This window comes from Dreissena polymorpha, chromosome 14 (genome assembly GCF_020536995.1).
Source record: "Dreissena polymorpha isolate Duluth1 chromosome 14, UMN_Dpol_1.0, whole genome shotgun sequence".
Classification (NCBI taxonomy): Eukaryota; Metazoa; Mollusca; class Bivalvia; order Myida; family Dreissenidae; genus Dreissena; species Dreissena polymorpha.
In genome coordinates this window covers 52763763-52785231 of record NC_068368.1, presented here as the reverse complement: position 1 = coordinate 52785231, position 21469 = coordinate 52763763, and the positions used below count along the sequence as shown (strand labels likewise).

At 34.9% G+C, this 21469-nt stretch overlaps 1 protein-coding gene across 1 annotated transcript; it reads right to left on the bottom strand.

Moving 5' to 3' along the window:
* Positions 1-1269: 1269 nt before the first annotated feature.
* On the bottom strand, positions 1270-3833 carry LOC127858286 (mRNA decay activator protein ZFP36L1-like). Its single transcript, XM_052395280.1, has 2 exons — positions 3670-3833; positions 1270-3344 (listed from the first exon to the last, which is right to left on the bottom strand). The coding sequence occupies exons 1-2, from the start codon at positions 3730-3732 to the stop codon at positions 2220-2222; spliced, it is 1188 nt and encodes a 395-aa protein (XP_052251240.1). The 5' UTR covers positions 3733-3833; the 3' UTR covers positions 1270-2219.
* Positions 3834-21469: the final 17636 nt, after the last annotated feature.

The following is a 21469-nucleotide window of genomic DNA, read 5'->3' as shown; positions in this document are numbered from 1 at the left end:
CTATTACGTCAGCTTGGACGAATGTGCCTCAGTCCTCGAAATAAAGTTATATATACACATCATCAATATTTGAATGAAAATCATGAAAAGACAACATATACATGAATCACGTTTGCTTAACTCCGTCTTAAAATAAGCCTTATGTGCTGATGTAGTCAGAAAATCGTGAAACTTCTGCCTCTACTTATAAATTATCACGTCAGCTTTAAAGGTGCTTCGGGTCTGGGTGCTTCTTATGACAAGTGCTTTATACATCTATTATAAATGAAAATTATAGAAAAAAAACAACGTGTAAAGGAACTTATTATGTTTGCTAAACTCTGTCTAAAAACAATTGAGACTATTGCTTATTTGCTACTGTGCGTAGTGCTGACGTTGTACTATGGTCCAGGGAATACAAAATAAGCATACCCCCAACGCGCGTCAGCGATAGGCACGATAATTTGTACCGCACTATCGCAATATTGCCAGTTCGCAATATACCTGACTGATCTACATATTTGCTTTTGCCATGACCAAAAGGTAACGAAAACGTAACGGTACCTTTCAATGTTAAAGGAACCTGGTTTATTTCAACTTAGCGTGTTCTTTTCCGTCTAGGACGCACTGGAATTTTGAATTACTAATAAATCGTGAATGCTTGCTTCTACGAGTCCTAGAGCTTCAATATGAAGTTAACTCGACTGACGTTCATATCGTTCATATTTGTGAGCTTCAACATTTCCACTACAGTAAAGGCCTAATCTTGGATTTGATAAGAGGAATGATGTTTGGCCGTCCTGGCTAGTCTTGCCACTTTGAAACGCTCAACAAGTGTCGATACCGAAGAACACAATATCGGCGTTATCTGTGTGAAGATAGACAGTTCAGCTCACGGCTGACCTTTTATCCATGTTTACCGCATGTATGCAGCGTTATGTCTCAGCGAATACGTTTGAAATACCAATACAGTCGAGTGTAGTGTAAATGGTTAAAGGCTGGTTTTGTTCCTTGCGGAAAAGAACGTTAATTTACCGGACCAATTAACGTCACATTTCAATTACCGATTTAACGAAAATGCATAATTATCAAACACATATCCTTAAATTTAGAAATCTCTTTTTATGGTCACTAGTCTATACATTTTAAGTGAACACATATTGAGCCACTAGCAATCTGAAACCATATGCCCCAGAAAATAAGAGTTTAAAGACTATTGAGGTGGTTTCAGAAAACTGGATGCTCAAATGTGTGTACTGTGTAATTCTAGCAACTTCAATGAACTAACTGTTTTAGTTTTCAAACAATTTTATTTTTGTATTTTTTTTTCAAATAATTAAATCTTCATCCATTCCTGGATATTTTGCATATAAATAACATGATCAATGAGTTATTCACAGTGAAATATAATAATATACATGAACAATAAACATGAAATTATAATAAGTGATCCCATAACTTTGGATTTTTTAGCATTTAATAATTTAAACAAATAAATGAGAATAACTTTGAAACAGAGATGTGAAAATGAACTATGTGCTTACATGTCAACAAAATGTAGAATAATTTAAATGCATGAAAGTAATACAATAAATTAGATTTGTTGCAATTAAATTACTTGTGAAAAAGCATGAAAAATTACTGAAAGTTGTAAAATACAACAATAACGAACTTCAAAATGCAATCATGAACATTAACAGGGTGATCATTGAGCACACACAGTATGTACCCGAGAGAGAAACATAGGCACTTCTTATAACATGATACAACATATATATAAAGATCGCAAATTGCCCTGGGTGAAAAAATACTTTTTGATACTCAAAAACATTTGGACAAAACTAAAACAACTTAAATTTTGTAATCAAACATCACTGCCTATTAAATTTGTATATTTGTACAATAGAAAGGCTTAACATTGGAAATTGCTTCAAGACATTCCATCAGATCATGAAAACTGATCAATATAATTTATATTGGGTCAACAGCATTCATGACGCTTCAAAAGTGTGCATTTTAAATCCTCCAGTTAAAAGTCAACATTTATTGTTCATATACTAGTTTTCGTAATTATTTCAACGTGTCAAGCATCATGGGTAAATAAAGCAGAAAAATATAACAGTTAAACGTCAACATTTATTGTTCATATACTAGTTTTCGTAATTATTTCAACGTGTCAAGCATCATGGGTAAATAAAGCAGAAAAATATAACACAGACGGCAGATCACTACACAAACCCCTACTGGGAAATGTGGCTGAAGACTGGTAGCCTGAAGTTCTTCCCCACCTCCATTGGCGACCCACACGTGGACATGCTGGAGCTGTTGCTGGTTCCAAAGCTGCTGAAGCTACCCACGCTTTCACCAGATATCGAGTCCGGGGGTGACGTAGGGGCGTTGGAGAAAAAGGAAGCACTCCATTCGCGGTCATTCCATACGGACTTGTTTGTTTGATTGTTCAAGTTAAGAAGGGCACCAAAATGCTGGGCGAGCGAATCTACACTGCTGACAGTTTGAATGTTTAAAGGTGAGAGATCAAAGCCAAACTCTGGCATTAAACTGCTGCTGAACACATTACTATTTGTAGAATTATCAAAATTGAGCGAATTGTTCAAAGGCAAACCGAGTCCCGAGTTTAACAAGTCCTCCCCGAAGAACACTGGGCTCAGCGAAGGGCTCTCACTGCCCACACTCGATGGGGGCGACGATTCTGCCGACGACCCGAGTGAACCTGTGAAGCTGGAATTGAAGTTGATAGACGTTGGACGCTGGACCGTGGGTGGTGGCGACTGGCTCAAACTCGGCGGCGAAATGTGCTGGAAATATTGCTGCGTGGCCAGATGCGATTGCTGTACGTTGTGCGCTGCGGTAATTCTGTTGTTCTGTTCGTTTGCCTTACTGACAGACTCGTCATTGTGAACGAAGTTGCACCTAGGCCCGTACGGGCAGAATCCCTTTGAGTGGAATGTGCGGCATAATTCCGTTTTGTACTTTGGGTGCCGCTGCAACGACTTCAGTTCGTGAGCACCGTGAGCGAATTGACATTTGTCTGCGTATTTGCAATGACCGTTTTCTTCGAAAGGCCTACAGAGTTCGGTCTTGTACCGACTGGAATTAACGGGCTGTTTTTGCTGAGTGTTCAAGTTCGTGTTGTTGTTTAACAGCCTCTCACACGGTTCACTGTATGATCTATCCAACTTTTTATGCTCACTCAATCCAGTCTGGTTATCCATAATCACAGTTGCGTTCGCAGGCACTGGTGTAAAATTTCCCACGGAGAAATTCCGATTTCGTTGCACATTTATCGCAGCACCAAGAGTGTTTCTGCGTTCAGCACACTGCTGCTGCTGCTGTCGTAACATGTTCTGTAAATAGACAAAAAAGAACAAAATAAATATAAATTGTCACACTTGTACACAATAAAGTTAACAATCAACACGTCTCAATAATTTATAAATTTGAGTAGCACTTAAACTTGACAATTCATTTAAAAACTGATACAATTATGGTAAACAGATCTTTTAACATAATTGTACAATTACACGCATTTAACGTTTCACATGTTCAGAAAGTAAATCTATACATGTTGCAGTTTCTGACTAAAATTTCAAAACACGTGCTTCCCTAATTCACACGACTTAACTGTTCAAATTTATAACTGCATAAAATATTGCTCAATTCGTAACTAACCTGTCGTAAGACAAAATCTCCAATGTCACCAAGAAACTGTGTCGGCACGAATGCTGAAGACATTTCGTCAGCCTTAAATCCAAATAATACTGTTAATTTTCACTGTTCAGTTTAACGGTCGTTTCTGTTTGGAGTATAATCCTTGTTTGATACACACTGCAGGTTGCCCGTTCATATAATCACTGAGAGATGGTAGGCGGAGCTTAGACTTGTTTACTTCGCACACAGCGGTCCAATAAGCTGCCAATCACGCTATCGAGCATTTTCCAGCGTTCTGATTGGCTGAAAGGTATCGTCGCTGTTTGCTTTGATAGTAGTGTGTGTTTGACAAGCGAACATTGCACATGTACTGTGTAATGGTTTGAAACGTACAAAATCAACAAAGTAAACTGGAGTTTTCAATATTTGGCAACTAAATAACCGAAATGAATATCAAAGATAAATCCAGACAGTTTTAAATATGTCTTTAAGAATAAATTTGTTGGTATTTATGCAGTTCATATATAAACTAGCGTGTAAACGTGAAAGGCCACTATCTATAGTTTACAGATACAGTACGTCATATAATGGTTGAACTTATATTTATTCAGTGTGGACTCTTTAAGTATATCCATTTGTGCTTCGTTAAAATAAAAGTTTCTACCACGTGTTGCCAAATGAAAGCTCTGGGTGCCCATTTCCCGCTTTCCGACTTTCCCGCCAATTCGCAAGGGGAAAAGAATTAACATACCCACGTGCTCACTTCGGGGTCAACTTGCTTCTCGTTTCGCTCGCTTGCAATACACAAAAGCTTCGTGGCGGTAAACAAGCTATCCGGTATTGAGAAATATGGAGTTGTTTGTGACCGAATTAAAAATTCAGGGATTTCGGGTTTTCAGATTACGTGTATGAGATATTAAAAGTACTCAGAGAAAACTAGCCCTAAATTGTTTACTGAAAATCAGTTTTACAAATGACACGGGTTTCATTGAATTGAAAGACACGAATGATTGATCACAATTTTAAATGATAGCTGACGTAATTATCAAAACGCTTCATTGCCCTCTACGCGTGACGTGATTCAAATAGTTGTTTAAATTAGCAATTGGTCAGATACTGCAGTATGTAGTACGATTAAAACAACATCATATGACATACATGTCGCAATGAACATTTGACAACAATCCCATGTTAACCTTTTACAACAGATTCGTAATGTGAATACATGAAGCAAAACGATGAATTAACGTGACCCGCCCAACTCCACCAACCCAGGATCCCAATCCCTTCTGTACCCCCAATCCCTTCTGTACCACTAATATCATCCGGGTTTTTTTCTCTGCAAGTGATTATCAAATATCTTTTTTGTCAAGAAAGCTTTTGCTTGGCTTGCGTTGAAATCCGCACTTAATTCATTAATTAAGCAAGCATTACTATCACTAGCGCAGGGTTTTAATCAACGAAACAAAAGCTTTCCAGCCATGTGTCGTTTTTCAACGTAAACAACTGCGACAAAAGTTAACAAAAAATAATGATTGTTTCCAGCATTGGTGTCGTGTAAGTTTGTTATCTTATTCCTGGGGCATGGGAAAGGTCAATGCGAAAGTCAAAGGGAGACGATTTGTAAATTTAATTTACGACCATGTAAGTTATGAAGGCCGTAGAAGTTGTCGTCCATGTTTCGTTACCGATATTTTTATACGAAACAGCACACTTAATTGTTTTGTGTGTTTACTTGTAAACAGGTGAATGAATGCGTCCGGAATGAATTAAGCACATACATACTATTATTTTTTGTTAATGTGATGATTAACTCGATTGTAAGTATACATAGCAAAGTTGTGAGAAAAGCAATATACATGTACATAGTTTTGTTAAGGAGTTATTAAGTATTCCCGAACCAATGTTGAACATTAAATGTAAATGTGACGTTCTTTAGCTTTTTTAATTTTTGTTGAAACTCTACGATTTGATATATAATTTATCTGGATGTTGATTTTTTACCTTTTTAATAAGGCCGTCCTTGAAGTTTTTTTTAAATAAGGAAAGTGTAAGGGAGACTACCTCGTTTAAATTTTGCCCATATATGGTAATGGGTTATCCTCCGATGGGAATGTGACACTTCGCATGGCAGGTGTATGGAAAATGTCGATCTAACGCTCAAGATTGGCATGTACCACTAAACATGCAACAACATTATTAGGCGATTGGTTCCATGGAGTGATAATCTATCAGGATTAAAGATACAGAATATGATATCGAAAGATAGCGCGCTAGTATCGCAACGTGGTATCGAACTAATCGCTGCCATGTACTTCGGATAAAAACATTGGGTATGACATTTATCCCCCAGTGTAAATATATAATACGTAAATTCGGCGCAAGAATAGGCTACTAAATTCATCAAATAAACACGAATGTTGAGCTGTAAGCAACTAATATCAAACAAAAACAGGAAATCTGCGACAACATCAGATAAAATAACGGGAAAAGAAGGCTTTCTGTTGCTATTGTTTTGTCTGCTGTTGATAAATTGAGGTTGGATTACGAACGGACGATGACATGGAACACTAACAAAAAAATATAACACGGAATAAAATGTAATATTGCATCCAAAATTTTACAGTAACTCTCATTACTGAAATGGTATTTTTAGTTGTATAATGTAAAATTATAAACGTTTTATCAGTAAAGAACCACACTATACACAATGGTAACATTATTTTTTCATAAATAAATGTCATTTAATTCTGTCATCAATCTCAGGTGAGTATTTGATCATTATTTTTATGTCAATGGCCAATTTAGGGCGTATCATTAATGCATCCGTTAATTTGTCCATAATTTAAATGTTCATTTCCTAATCGTACAATTCATCTAAGGCTTGCGCGTTGATGCTAGGTTTATTGTTAATTATACATCGCAGTCATATATTTTATTTCCGTTGCACACTTTTTTATCTAATCTATTTTTTCTTTTTTAGATCACTTGCTAATTTTTACTCATAATATTTTTATCAAGCATGGAAGTACCAATTCACAAGCGATGTGCTAATTTATGAGCTATGGAAGTTACATATAATTGTTTAATCCTTGTTACCAATACAATGAATTAAAATTAATTAATAATGTCCCTTGAACGAGTACAGTTTTATGACAGTTTTTTGCAATCACCGGTCGTAATAGCGGACGAACGTATGACACGTTGGTATTTGATGAACATATGGTATATTTATTTGACACCTCAACGTTTTCTACAGCCAGTCAAAATCGTGAGCAAGACGCTTGTCAAATTTACTCAAGTTAAATGCAATTTAGGCGAGATGTATTTTGAATGAAATTCCACATGTTGTTTTCGGATGACACAGTTGACATTTTTTGCTTGTGTGTCTCTGCATGAAAACTACATCTAAATGACATACATTTTTGTTTAAACCCATGGAATTAGAATATTTTTATTCTAAGGTAAATATGTTAAATATTCGCATTTTAATTACGTCTAGTATGACATTCACTATAAATTCTCGTATTTTCATCCATATATAAATAAAATTGATGTATTTTTTATTCATGATTTGCGTATGTACATATGCTGGAATCAAAGTTGATCCAAATAACATTTTTGTCGAAAAAAGAACAGTTCTAAAAAATACAAACTCTAGTATGCACCGAGTGTTCGTGTCATTTATGCATCGATATAATACTTTTAGAAAATAATTTTTAAGTAATATGTATACATCAAAACATATGTAAATTAAGATAATATTAAAACGTTTTTTTTTTGTTCTGAGCATCAGAAAATTGCTATAAAATTGTTAGATGCATTTCTTAGATAAACTAGTGTCTCAGTCGAGCGTATAATATGCAATAAGTCATCACAAAGACGTGCATTTATTGAATGATTACATTTAAACTGTTTAAATATAACATAAATGCTTTCTTTTGTCACCATAACACATCTTTTATTTCATTCCAATACGACTCTGTTATCGTTTTATCGGTTTGCCAGTCGTTATAATTGGCGGCAAAACTTCAAACGGTTTTCGCGTGTTTCTTTATCGATAAGGTAAAAAATATGCGAATCAGACAATTGCTATACAAACGAGCAATAAATGTAATATTTTATAAAAACAACACTTCTCAATGTTGTGTTCATATTACATTAGCATGAAACGCTGATGCGAGAATTTGTTTCAATCGAATTCCTATAACGTTATCGCCCTATGCAGCTTTGCAATATGGACCCCCTTTGATGTATCGTTAATTGTTCAATAAACAATTGACACGTTTCGATAGATTTCCCACAAACTTATAAAAAAATAACGTTGCGGGATTCTTGCAAAAGAAAACATTGTTCGGAATTTTCATTCAATTTGCATATGCTGATAAAGTAATACAGTAGTATCCAGCAATTAATATATGCAACGCAGTTATGTGCATTCATTTCTGAGAACATACTGAATGTATGTTGTTTATCTTTAACTATTTTAAGAATGTCTGCTGATTTAATGTCAGTTTCGTTGGGACATATGTTCTAATGATATTTTTACCTTTTTTTATAATTTGTTTTCCGCTCAAATTTTAGTATGTCTTCTGTCATTCAGTCATGTTTATTGCATTTAACAAAGATCTATCAATTTTTCTCAATAGATCTCTTGTAAAACCTAAACAACGACAACATTTGTAATGTTTTTTATGCAAATAATTCAAATAGTATTTTGATAATGAGGCTTTTGCTACTTAAGAAATTATTAAGGCAAAAATCAGGACTTTAGTTTCCACATACGTATCGCAACAAACACGGTGAACTTTTTCTATCAATTTTAGCACCCCTCGCATAAGTACTACTGATTTAACAATGCATGACCCAATTTAATTGCATACAAAGCTGTTACATCAAACAATCAAATCGGGCGCACTGTTTGACTGCAGGTGTCAAAAACATGCCGGCGTCTTCAAAACCGGCTTCATGTTCGGAAAAGCTGACGACATCAAACTGCGTGATTACGCAATCAGCTAAACGTCTGCTCGAATCAGTCACTTGATTAATCCAATGATTCGATGTAATTGTGGTTTCTGGTGCCCTTTTTGCACGTGCGAGACATTGTTTGTTTTTTACTGATTGATAATGTTCTCACAAGGTTTCCTTAGTTTGAACGTAGCGCAAATCCATTACTTTCGAAGGTTGTGATAGACAGCAAATTATACTTATTCTATACAAATAGTGATTAAACTATAAACATAAAAGTATATGTACACGAAAAGGTGGACATACACATGCGAAATAAATTTAACCTCGTTTTTAACGGTATTTTAATGCCATTTTGCATGAGAACATCTTACGTATTAGAGTTACATACGAATCTTTTAAAACATTCCATAAAACACAAAGTTAATAACAGGAAATCCGAAGCGTACGAAAAATTTGTTAACATTTTTATTTAAAGGGATCTTCATGGTTTGGTAAATTGACAAAATTGAAAAAAGTTGTTTCAGATTCGCACATTATCGTTTGAAAGTGAAGTGTTCGATGATGTCCGCGCTAATCACCAAGAATTACTTCACAGCATAAAAACACTGAAGAGTGAAAATTCACAGCTGTCCGAAAATCTGTTAGACCTGCAAGCGCGATCTATGCGCGACAATTTGCTCTTTTTTAATTTTGAAGAGGAGAAGTCATTTGAATCAAGAAAATCTGAAAACTGTATAAGCAAAATACATCAATTCTGTGATCAACAGTTGCACATAGACGACCCAGTAAACAAAATTAAAATCGATCGCGCACATCGGGTCGGTCATTTCGAGCAAGGTAAAACACGACCAATAGTGGTTAAATTTAATTTTTATGGCGATAAACTTGAAATCAAAAATAAAACACATGAACTTCTTCCTGCAAGCAACTTCCGTGTAAGTGACCAATTTCCGAAGGCTATACAAGAGCGCCGACGAAAACTCGTGCCATACCTAATACAAGCCCGGAAGGACGGCAAACAGGCGTCGCTTTCATACGACACGCTTTACATCGATCGTGTTAAGTACACACATGATCACCCACCGCCCGGGCCTGTACCGGAAATGCCACACCAAGGACCGCGGAGCAACCTTCGTCGCGACACCGGAAGTCACGGCAATACCCATACACGTACTAATTAGGAAATCGACCAGAAGCAGCTACGTGTTTGTGCATGGAATGTTCAGGGTCTTTTATCGAAATTAAATGACAGTGACTTTCTAAATTTTATTAATACATATGACATTCTTATTCTCACGGAAACTTGGAATTCTAGTTTAGCAAACATCCATATTGATAATTTTAATTGTTTTTCATGCCCCCGTCCAAAATGTAACAAAAAAGCAAGGCGAGAAAGTGGCGGTGTTATCGTTTATTTTAAGAAACAATACTCTAATGCAATAGAACTAGTTAAACTTAACACTAACGGTATACTATGGTTCAAAATGAAAAAACAATCATTATGTTTAGAAAATGACATTTTTGTATGTGCATGCTATATTCCACCATGTGAATCACGTGTTTATTGCAATGTAAACTCGCCAATATTTGAATTTGATTTTTTTGAGCAGATAGCGTCTGATGTACTTGTATATAGTCAGCAAGGTGATATTATGTTAATTGGTGATCTAAATTCTAGAGTGGGCGAGCGGCCGGACATAATTGAAAACATCAATCTTGACCGTTATGTTTACATGCCTATTTATGATGTTCCGCTTGAAAGACTACCGGCTCGCTCGTCGTTTGACAATCATGTTAATCAATTTGGAAATAAGTTGTTGTCACTTTGTAAAGAAAATAGCTTATTAATTGTAAATGGTAGGTTAGAACCGGGTCATTTTACATGTTTCAACTGTGCCAGAAGTTCATCAGGAGCCAGTGTTGTAGATTATGTAATAGTTAATTTTAATCTTTTGTCATATATCTCTAATTTTAAAGTGAATGACCTAACTGAATTTTCAGACCACTGCCCAATTGATTTTAATTTTACATGTAGGTACATAGAACCGATTGCTACTAATGTGGTAATTAATAAGTTATCTTGGGAGGATGGTAAATCCGCAGATTTAAATACCCTGTTGAATAGTAAAGCACATATTTTTTGCAAATATTACTAATAACATAATACTTGAAAATGAAAATTTAAACACGTGTATAAATCAGCTATCTGAACTTATATATGATATCTCATTTCAGATTCATGGACGTACTTTTAATTTAGATAGTACAAAATCACGAAGTATTCGTAAATCTCTATGGTTCGACCAAAATTGCAAAATGCACAAAGCAGCGTTCTACGACTGTAAGCGCATGTATAAACAAGATCCATCAATTGCGAACAAAATGTCATTTTTACAAGCCAGATCGACATATTGTCAAACTAAACGTATTGCTAAAAATAAATTTTACAGCAAAGAAAGTAAAACATTGTCAATTTTAAGTAAATCTAACCCAAAGAAATTCTGGAAATACATAAATAAATATAAGCTTAAAAAATCTTCTGGAACTAATGACGTAAATATTGAAGATTTAATTCACCACTTTAAAAACTTATCTAATACACCGAATGACAACTCGTTCAGTGGTGATGACAATTCATCAAGACATGATACACTTCATATTGAGGAATTAGATCGCCCATTTACCGTTATAGAAATACAAAAAACAATATCAAAGCTCAAACGACATAAATCCGCTGACATGTCTAACAATGTTGCAGACTTTTTTATCGACTGTAATGAGTTTATTTCTCCTTATTTAGTAAAAATTTTTAATTACATATTTGAGAAAGGTGTTTATCCTGAATCTTGGTGTAAGGGCGCCATTGTCCCTATTTTCAAAAAGGGAGACAAAAATGTTGCATCTAATTATCGTGGTATTACATTAGTAAATATTATAGCTAAGACGTTTTCACTTACATTGCGTAATCGAATTAATTCTTGGTGCGATAATAACAATATGTTTAACACATCTCAATTCGGGTTTAGAGATAATCGTGGCACGATTGATTGTATTTTTATCTTGCACACTATAATCCAGAACATTATTAATAGTAAATCAAAACTCTATTGCGTTTTTATTGATTATGAAAAAGCATTTGATACTGTTATACATGAAGCTTTGTGGGTCAAATTAGTACAAGCAGGAATAAGCTGTAAAATGTTAAAAATGATCAAGTCTATATATCAGAATGTAAAATCATGTGTTAAAAACCATAAAGATATGTCTTATTCTGAGCTATTTGATGTTACGTTAGGAGTAAAACAGGGTGAACCATTATCACCTTTATTATTTATTTTATTCATTAATGATATAAATGATTGTATTAATATTAATAATTTAACCGAAAAAGATATTCGTTTATTATCTATTTATATGTTATTATTTGCTGATGATATTGCATTATTTACTACAAATCAAGAAAGTCTACAATTACAATTAAATTCTATTTATCAATACTCCTGTAAATGGGGATTAAAAATAAATGTAAACAAAACTAAAATTTGCATATTTGAAAAAAGGAAAAGTACATGTTTGTATAGTTGGACTATTAATCAACAGGCTCTCGAAATTGTTGATGAATTCTGCTACTTGGGCCTTAAACTTCACTACACTGGTAATATATCTAAAGCTATTAAGGCAAATAATGAACAAGCCTTAAAAGCTTACAATCATTTATTGTCAATTTTTAGTAAAGTGAAGCTTAGCACTAAAACAAAACTCTCTCTATTTGACTCCCTAGTTGTTCCAATTATTCTGTATGGATCTGAAATATGGGGAATTTACAACATTAAAGAAGTAGATAAACTTAATTTCAAATTTTGTAAAACTATTCTTGGTGTACGCTCACAGACTTCTAATGCTGCTGTTTTGGGTGAATTAGGCAGATTTCCTCTTTCTATAATATGTAAACAACGTGCACTCAGTTATTGGATTAAAATTAAGCAAAACCCGAACTCTTTGATGCATACGGTTTATAACGAACAATGTAATATTTACAATGAGAATAATAATAATAACACAAATATGTGGTGTGCATTTGTAAAACAACAATTAGATCAACTAGGGCATGGTATATTTTACAATAACTTAAATGACAACTGTAATTATTCTTATGAAATTAATCAAAGAATAAAAGATCAGTTTATACAAAATTGGCATGATACAATTAATAGCCAACCGAAATTAGAATACTATAAAATGTTTAAGACTGAATTCGCTTATGAAAAATATTTAGATTGCATTAATAATAGAAATAATAAACAACAGTTATCCAGATTTAGACTTAGCGCCCATAAATTAGAAATAGAGACTGGTAGATATAATAACATACCCAGAGTTGAACGTAAGTGTAAACTATGTAACGCAAACACTGTTGAATCGGAATATCACTTCTTTCTTACTTGCTCCATCTATAAAGATCTACGAACAAAATATTGTATTCGTTCTAACTGGCCAAACTTAGTCAAATTTAAAAATATACTATCTTGTCAAAATACTACAGTAATTAACAATGTTGCAAGATTCATTACTGAGGCAATGAAACTCCGTGATGAAAAATTAGAAGTATTTGCTGCTTCTTAAATTAAAGGTGTACTTAATCGTTAATATATTGTTTATTTACTACTTGTTACTTCTTACATAAAATACATTTACTTTTGTAAATGATGTTTGAACACTTTACATAGTTATCTATGTGTACAATTATGTATGTTCTTTGTATTGTACTGATGTACTTCGACCATAATTTGTTAACTTGAATATGTAAATGGTCAAAGGCATTTTGCCGATGTTCCAATAAAAACTTGAAAACTTGATCGTTTTAGTTATGATATTTGTGAGGAAACAGTATTACTGAATATTTACCATAGTCCAATATAGCCATTTTATGTATCTTTTGACGATTTGAAAACCTAAAAATTATAAAGCGTTGCAACGCGAAACGATTGAATAATTTGGAGAGTTCTGTTGTTGTCGTTTAAATTTACGAAACTACGAAGATTGCTTATATAACGTATAAAATACTAAATCTGCGTATATCCGGCGGAATAGCCGAGAGGGCTGGTGCGTTTTTACTTCAGACTAACTCCAGGACTCCGGGAGTCACTGGTTCGAGCCCTGGTACCGGCTACTTTTTTTTCCTTTTTTTAAATTTTATTCTTGATTTTTTACTGGAGCTTTTAAGATCCAATGTTTACATTTATCAATATAAAGCATTTAATGACAAACTTTAAAATATGCCAAAATCTGTGAAAAGGCCCCTTTAATCATACAATTTTTCCACCAAATTACTTTTTATTTGGTTTAATATAAAATAAAATCTGTTTAGTTTAGCTTTTTTCCCCAAAGATTTTATTCTAAACGTTTTTGCAGACTAAAGCATACGCACATGACTATTGAAGTGATATGCAATCACTCCGAAATTAATGTATTGGTCGTTATGAGAAAATTACGATGAATAATGCCCATCTGCCGACAAAGCGGCCATTTATTAAATATCTAAGAACTTTATTAATGAGCATAGAGATACCATTTATGATAAGATGGTGGGAACCTTTCGGCATAAAACCCGTTAAATGGTTTCCAATATATTTCCCGTTGTTCAATAATATATCACACCAGTGTATTCCGAAGCATCTATTAATTAACGCTTTTCCAGAGTCGATTAACGAGTATTTAATTACATCATAGGACGCCGCACATTCATTCGCGACCAGGGTGGAAATAGTTCCACCGATTGATGTTTGCGAGAAAAATGTGGTTCCGGAACGGTACTGACCGTTCAGACCACATGGGACCAAAGGGGGCGGGTCTGGTCAGAAGATATGGACCCTAGTTAATGCCTCTCTGTCGAAATATCCAGGATCAATACTTTCTGTTTGAACTGTGGCGTATAATTCATGGTTGATATCTTTTGCTTATAGGCCAACAGGTTGATGGTTTTAATTCTGGAGGGATTTTCGCGATTGATATTTTTAGATAACATAAAGCTGTGGCGATGAATCAATGTGTACAAACCAGGGCAGTATAAGTTCGAAGGATTTGTTTCATCCTGGAAAGGTGGGGGTACTTTAAATATGACGTCTTTTTGATGCATACGGATTTTAAGAATTGAGCCGAACTCTCTTCCTGTGAGTCGAACTTTCTTCCTGAATCCCCCCCCCCCTACAGCCGACGGTCTATGGTAGTATGTGTGGTTTACTCCCGATTGTCCCACCTTTTTATTTTAAGAGTAAAATATCGATAACGGAACATACAGGTAAGTCGCATATCTGGGGCTCGAAAAGGGGTATTTATTTCGTGTATTTATTTGATTAAATTAACAAAACATAAACACAAAAGTGTTTCTCGATAAATATTTTATTTTTATTTTCTTCCAATAGAGGGAATATAGACACACTTTATTAACATTTTATATTTAATCACCAATCGATTTAATACCTATAAAAATGAAATATGAATGTATTAAAAAATCAAACAATCTCAGGTAATTTGTTTATTTAACAATCTCCATTTAAAGGGATCTTTTCACGCTTTGGTAAATTGACAAAATTGAAAAAAGTTGTTTCAGATTCGCAAATTTTCGTTTTAGTTATGATATTTGTGAGGAAACAGTAATACTGAACATTTACCATGGTCTAATATAGCCATTATATGCATCTTTTGACGATTTTAAAACCTAAAAATTATAAAGCGTTGCAACGCGAAACGATTGAACAATTTCAAGAGTTTGGAGAGTTCTGTTTTTGTCGTTAAATTTTGTGAAACTACGAAGATTGCTTATATAACGTATAAAATACTTCATGAATAAGTACTCGGCGGAATAGCTCAGTAGGCTAAAGCGTTTTTACTTCAGGACTCTGGCAGGACTCCAGGGGTCACTGGTTCGAAACCTGGTCCGGGCAATGTTCTTTTCCTTTTTTTAATTTTATTCTTGATTTTTTTACTGGAGCTTTTACGATCCAATGTTTACATTTATCGATATAAAGCATTTAATGAATAAGTTAAAAAATGCCAAAATCTGTGAAAAGGCCCCTTTAATCTTAATATTTCGATTCAAAGCATCAATCAAAATGCTCATCCCTTCGTGTTTATTAGTAAATAAATAACGTGGAATTTTGAAAAAAGTGAAGTTAGGTTAATTTATTGATAACGCATGGATATATATTAATGCATGTTGAGATGTTCAACTGTTATTTAATTATATAAAATAACAGTTTTTATTTATCTTATTTTTTTTAAATTTAAATTGTATTTATGTTACAGCAGACAAACAATAGATAATTATCGTTTTATACTTTGATCGTAGTTAATCATAATAAATCCTAGACATGATATTTTTTACACTTGTATTACCCATCTTACGCCTCTTCACACCTATTTGTACGGTGTGTTGAATTTCTAAATGTGGGACAATCGGGACGACACCGTATGGGTTCTGTAAGCTGACCTAAGTAAATACGAACTTAAAAGTTTATAGCGCATTCTTGGAAATGACTTGAACTTGATGCCAAAAGCTGAAAGAATAATCACTGCGTCTGACACCAGACATCACGTTGTGTCATACAATTGCCACGTTAAAAGCATTAAGTTTATTTGCACTGACCACTACGATACTCCTTCAGCCGTGCATACGAGGGCATTGAACGGTGTTAACGTGCGTGGACGGAATTCGGTTATCTGAATTATAAGAAAAATAACGAATGAAACAAATGAAAAAAAGCGAGCATATCTTGGCTTACGAAAGGCAGGTTGGCACCAATGTGACACAAGTTATTTACCAGTGTTGTTTATCATCTTGTTTATCTCCCATATTGACAAAAGGAAAAGCTTTTATAGTCGTCTGCGTAACCGCGCGCGCGATATTTCCTTGAATTCTCATGAAGTCAATAGTTCCCACGGGCTTTCCGGAATAATGTAACCATTTGGTTGCGGGATCGCTGGAATATATAGACAAAGCAATAAGCTTTCCCTATCTACATGATCATTCTTCACCAGCGGGATACGTTTTTCTCACGGTCCCGGATTCTCCTCTTACGCAACAATTTACTACTGCAGCAGGGGAGTTTTTTCAACAATTGGCGGGAAAATGTCATGTATTATTCCCCACCTTTATTTTTCTCGCACAGAAAATAGTATGAATAAACAACAACATCTGCTCTCACCACATTTTTGCCGTTTCGACTTACCGACTTATACTTAGGGCTTGTTGAGAGTATGTTTCCCGTCTTTTAGTGTTTTTTTAATTGTCTTAAATTTATTACCACAATAATGCACTTTGTAACACTTTTCGATACTGTTTACTGATGGAGGATTTTATAGAGAGTGATTTAAACAAATTGATTAGATTCTCGCACAAATGCATATCCGAGAAAATACCGATTAATAAATAGACAAATATATATATATATATATATATATATATATATATATATATATATATATATATATATATATATATATATATATATATATATATATATATATATATATATATATATATATATATATATATATGTTTGATATATTAAATAATGCTATGTATACTTGACAAACATTTGGTTCGTAAAGTTTGATGACTATCTATTCAAATCGCCATGGCAACGGCAGTGGTAATGAAAAAAGATATTTTGATGCATTTTACGACATTTTGCGGTCAATAGCAGACGAGAAACTTCAGTTTTCACACGCTTCTCGATGATCCGAACACGTGCCACATGCATGTCGCCTGCATCGACGCTTATCAGTTGATGGAATTGCGTGCATTAATAACAAAAGTACTTCACAGTACCCCTTATGAGATAGCGCAGTGTTGCATTCAGCTTTACACAATATTTAATATTGACAACTAAATGCTTATTGCTTTGGATGGGATATGCAATAAACATGTCTTAAAAAGTGGTCATATGCCTGTAACGGCATCTTTATATTTATGTTAATTAATACACGAAACAATAAAGTGTCATAATATTTATAAGGTTGATAATTATGTGCACTATGCCTTCGTGGTTACAATCACCTTAGCAACGTTATTGACAGCGGATGGCTAATCAGAGTATTATGTAAGTATATTGGTGTCTTAGTTTTGACACCGTGGCATATCCCAACTGATTTTAAAATCCAATCAAATCATCTGACGGAAGGTTCATACCATGACAATCCCTGCAATTGTGGCATCAGTTTAGAAAATACAGCATTGACATTATGTGTTTGTGCATGATACGAATACATTTAGTGTCACGACAACATTGGGCGAAGAAACATAATATTATGTGTAAATTATCAATTAAAATATATAATCATTTAATGTATAAATGCACACATGAGTTTTGCCAGTACAGCAGGTGTTTTGGGGAGAGCTCAAATTATTTTATCTCTTTATAAGCGACATACATTGGCATTTTGTAATTTGGACTTACACGAATGTCTATATAATTGGCGAAGAATTATTTAAATAAGGGATACTGACGTGTGCACACTGTATGCGCGGGAATGTGAACAGAATACGGTTTATAGCGAACGAAAAAAGAACAAGGTGACCGTACAAGAAAGCCTGACACGAAAAGTCAAGTTTTGACAACTAAAACATCTCACAACACCGTGTGGGGGCAGGGTCAATTTCAAATTAAAAACATATCACGTGCCTTTGAAATATCTTTAATGGACACTTTAACCCAGACATGAAAATAAACCAGACCTCGTACCGATGGTTTTTGCGCGGCGGGACTAATTTAGACTCAAAATTCACGCAAAAAGCATACATTTGACCCGGTTAAACGAAAACATATATCATCCCATCATCAAAATTTGGACAATTACTACAAAACCTCTCTAACCGGTTCGCCTGACCCTATTGCTGTTTTCCTCGTCAAAACGTTCCTCTGTTTTCATTAGACGAAGATTTAATTACACGGTGTTTCCAAAGAAGCAATGGGCGGCGGGATATTTGCGACGGTCAAGCTGACCTCCGGTTCCCGATGAATGCGCGTCAAGGACATTAGGGTCGCTTTATTGGCGTCAGTGAAGATGGCCTTTAAAATGAAACAGATTTGAATAGAGGAAACGGACCGATAACATATCAGAATTTATCACTCTAGAGCCAATCTAGAAAAGACTGAGAAAGAGCGATTTAGGGCGTCTGTGCTTTGAATTCGAAACTGCAATAAATGGTCGTAAAATGAACACCGAAATGAGAAAACGTGATTCAATAAAACGCGCGCGTTATTTCCATTTCCGTGGTAACAGGTGGGAAGCGATTGAAAATTAATTATGGCAAGGTCATTCGATTTTTTAGAATGTGAAAGGTATTGTATGATTGGTGAACGAATCTTTCTCACGTAGCTTAGTTTGTTTACGCGTTTACATAAAATATAATGCATTTATCCTTCACGACCATTTTTCACACAGTAGATGTTCATCTAGTATACCTTTTAAAAATACGGGAATAGCATTTAATTTATTAATGGCATAGATGCATTGTACTTATTTGTATACAGCATGTCATCTATTCGAATAAAAACTATTATTCGCCATGTTTTTGCCCGTTTGTCCGTTTGTTTTAATAAAAACAACAACAACCATGCACGCTTGATCGTTATTACTTCTCATATCAAAAGAAAGCAATCAAACAGTTCATGTATGAATAAGAATTCTAACACTTTGCATGCTGGGAAATTTGTCGTCTGCTAAAATGTTGTCTGCTAAATTTCTAAAATTAGCATTTTCTTCGATTTTTTTCAAAAAATACTACCAGAATAGCAAACAGTTTGGATCCTGATGAGACGCCACGTTCTATGGCGTCTCATCTGGATCCAAACTGTTTGCAAAGGCCTTCAAAATCCGGTTCCAGCGTTCAAGGGGCTAAAGTGAAAACAGATTTCTGGCTAATCAGGAATTCGCAATGGAAAGTGGTTAGTGGAAAGTGCATTTCAAACACAGCATGTTGTCTCTGATAAACATCGAATTTCGCGCGATGACCGTCTGATTTTGACTGCGGTGGGTGGGGGTAAATTAAATAAACAATATAAATAGCAACAGGGTCGCCACATAAGTGGTAACAAACGCTCATAAACCGTCTCCTGAAAGTTTCTGAAACAAATATTCTTGTAAAAGTACCACAAGCTAATATTGGTCACTAATTATCCTTTTAACACGTGGAGTAATTTTACAGGATTCCTTTGAACTCGCTCGCCGCGTTCTATTAATATTCCCTCATTCCATTTCGACCGGGCCCTTAAAATAACAGGCATACCGTTACCGTCAGCTATGGCTTATTATTTATAGATCCCACCATTGGCCCAGGAAAAATATTTTCCGAGCTTTCCCATGTTCCTTTTCTAAGGGGCCCTGGGGTGTATCAATTCTCAATCATTTACAAGCCATTAAAACATGGGTCTCATATTTCCACACCGCAGATTCGTAATAAGCATTTGTTTATCATGAAAAAAATACTTCGCAGTCCCGCGTTCCCACGCTCCGGCGGCAGTTAACGCGGGGTGACATGAGGAATATATTAACGGCTGCTGCACAAAGCAACAAAAACGCCGCGCGCGCCCCGTGGCCTGCATCTTAACATGCAGTGTCACGCGACAGTTTTGAAAGATAATTTGGAATGGAGTTTCCGAAACCGGAAGTGGGTACGAACATGATTCCTATCGCTGAGTAATGTCACGTGTCATATGAGTTGATATCGGAACGCGTGGGCTGAGACAAAATTAATGAATTATTTTGCCATAATGTCGTTATTGACCGCTGAAGGTTTCGCATGTTAGCTACAAGTAAATAATAATATCATGGTTGGGCATCTCTCGACGTTTAACTTTGATTCTCGGTAGAATAACATTTTAGCAAACATTTCATTGGGAGAAAGATTGGTTTTGGCGATACCTTTATTTTCTTATTGACCATACCAGGTAAATAAATCTTAAAGTCATCGAAGTCAAGACAACGACCAATGATTGATTTTATCAACAGTTAAAATTGTAATTAACAATATAAAATGATTTTTTAAATGCACGTTTTTCATTTTACAATTTAATAACCATTAAGTTAATTGGCTGCTACGAGTCAACTCCCTTTTGATTTGAACTATATAATCCAACTCGTCACCTGGACGACAAGACGTCCTGACATTGGCTTCCCAAACCTTACAGTGCACTACAATAATGAAATAGATTTACACAATTTATACATTCGCGCGCACACGACACAAACAACCGCCAGAAAATGTAGCATATGCATTGCAAATCCCGCACTTAACGTGAAAAATTCATCGTACACAAAATAGTACACGTGAAGGCTGGCATACGATGCCAAGTAGTCAGTGCAGTGCCAGAGACACAAGTGACTGCGATACAAAAACTACAATGAGTTCAGTAAATTGTTTTTAGTACAGATCCCGATCGCCTATCGGTCTATTAGTGCTTGTAAAGCTGTAAAATAATTTGCATTTAAACATTCGGATAAACATGTACTTACAATGCAAATGCATTTTGCTTATTTCATGTAAAGTATTCCACGGGTTTGTTGAGTGTTCACGACAGCCAATTCAAGAGTCATAGCGACCGAATTGTTCCAAATGTCATGGTCCCGCAAACATTCCACAATTTCTGACTCAGTTGCTTCGAGCAATGCACGCCATCATTTCGGATAGGAGTAGAAGTGTACCCGTAAACGACAAACCATTGCGCGGGAAATATTCTCTCAGCAAGCAGATTAGTATCAAATGCATGCGGTTCACGCATGTGACCAATTGTCTATCACAAGGAATGCATGTGCATTAAAAAAACTATTAGGCGAATTTCAGTGCATC

What these genes read in the sequence shown, in the direction of transcription:
- LOC127858286 (XM_052395280.1), bottom strand. Translation starts at nt 3,732, where the DNA reads ATGTCTTCAGCATTCGTGCCGACACAGTTTCTTGGTGACATTGGAGAT. An exon ending in GAGATTTTGTCTTACGACAG is followed by an intron (nt 3,345 to 3,669) that starts GTTAGTTACGAA and finishes GTCTATTTACAG; the next exon opens with AACATGTTACGACAGCAGCA.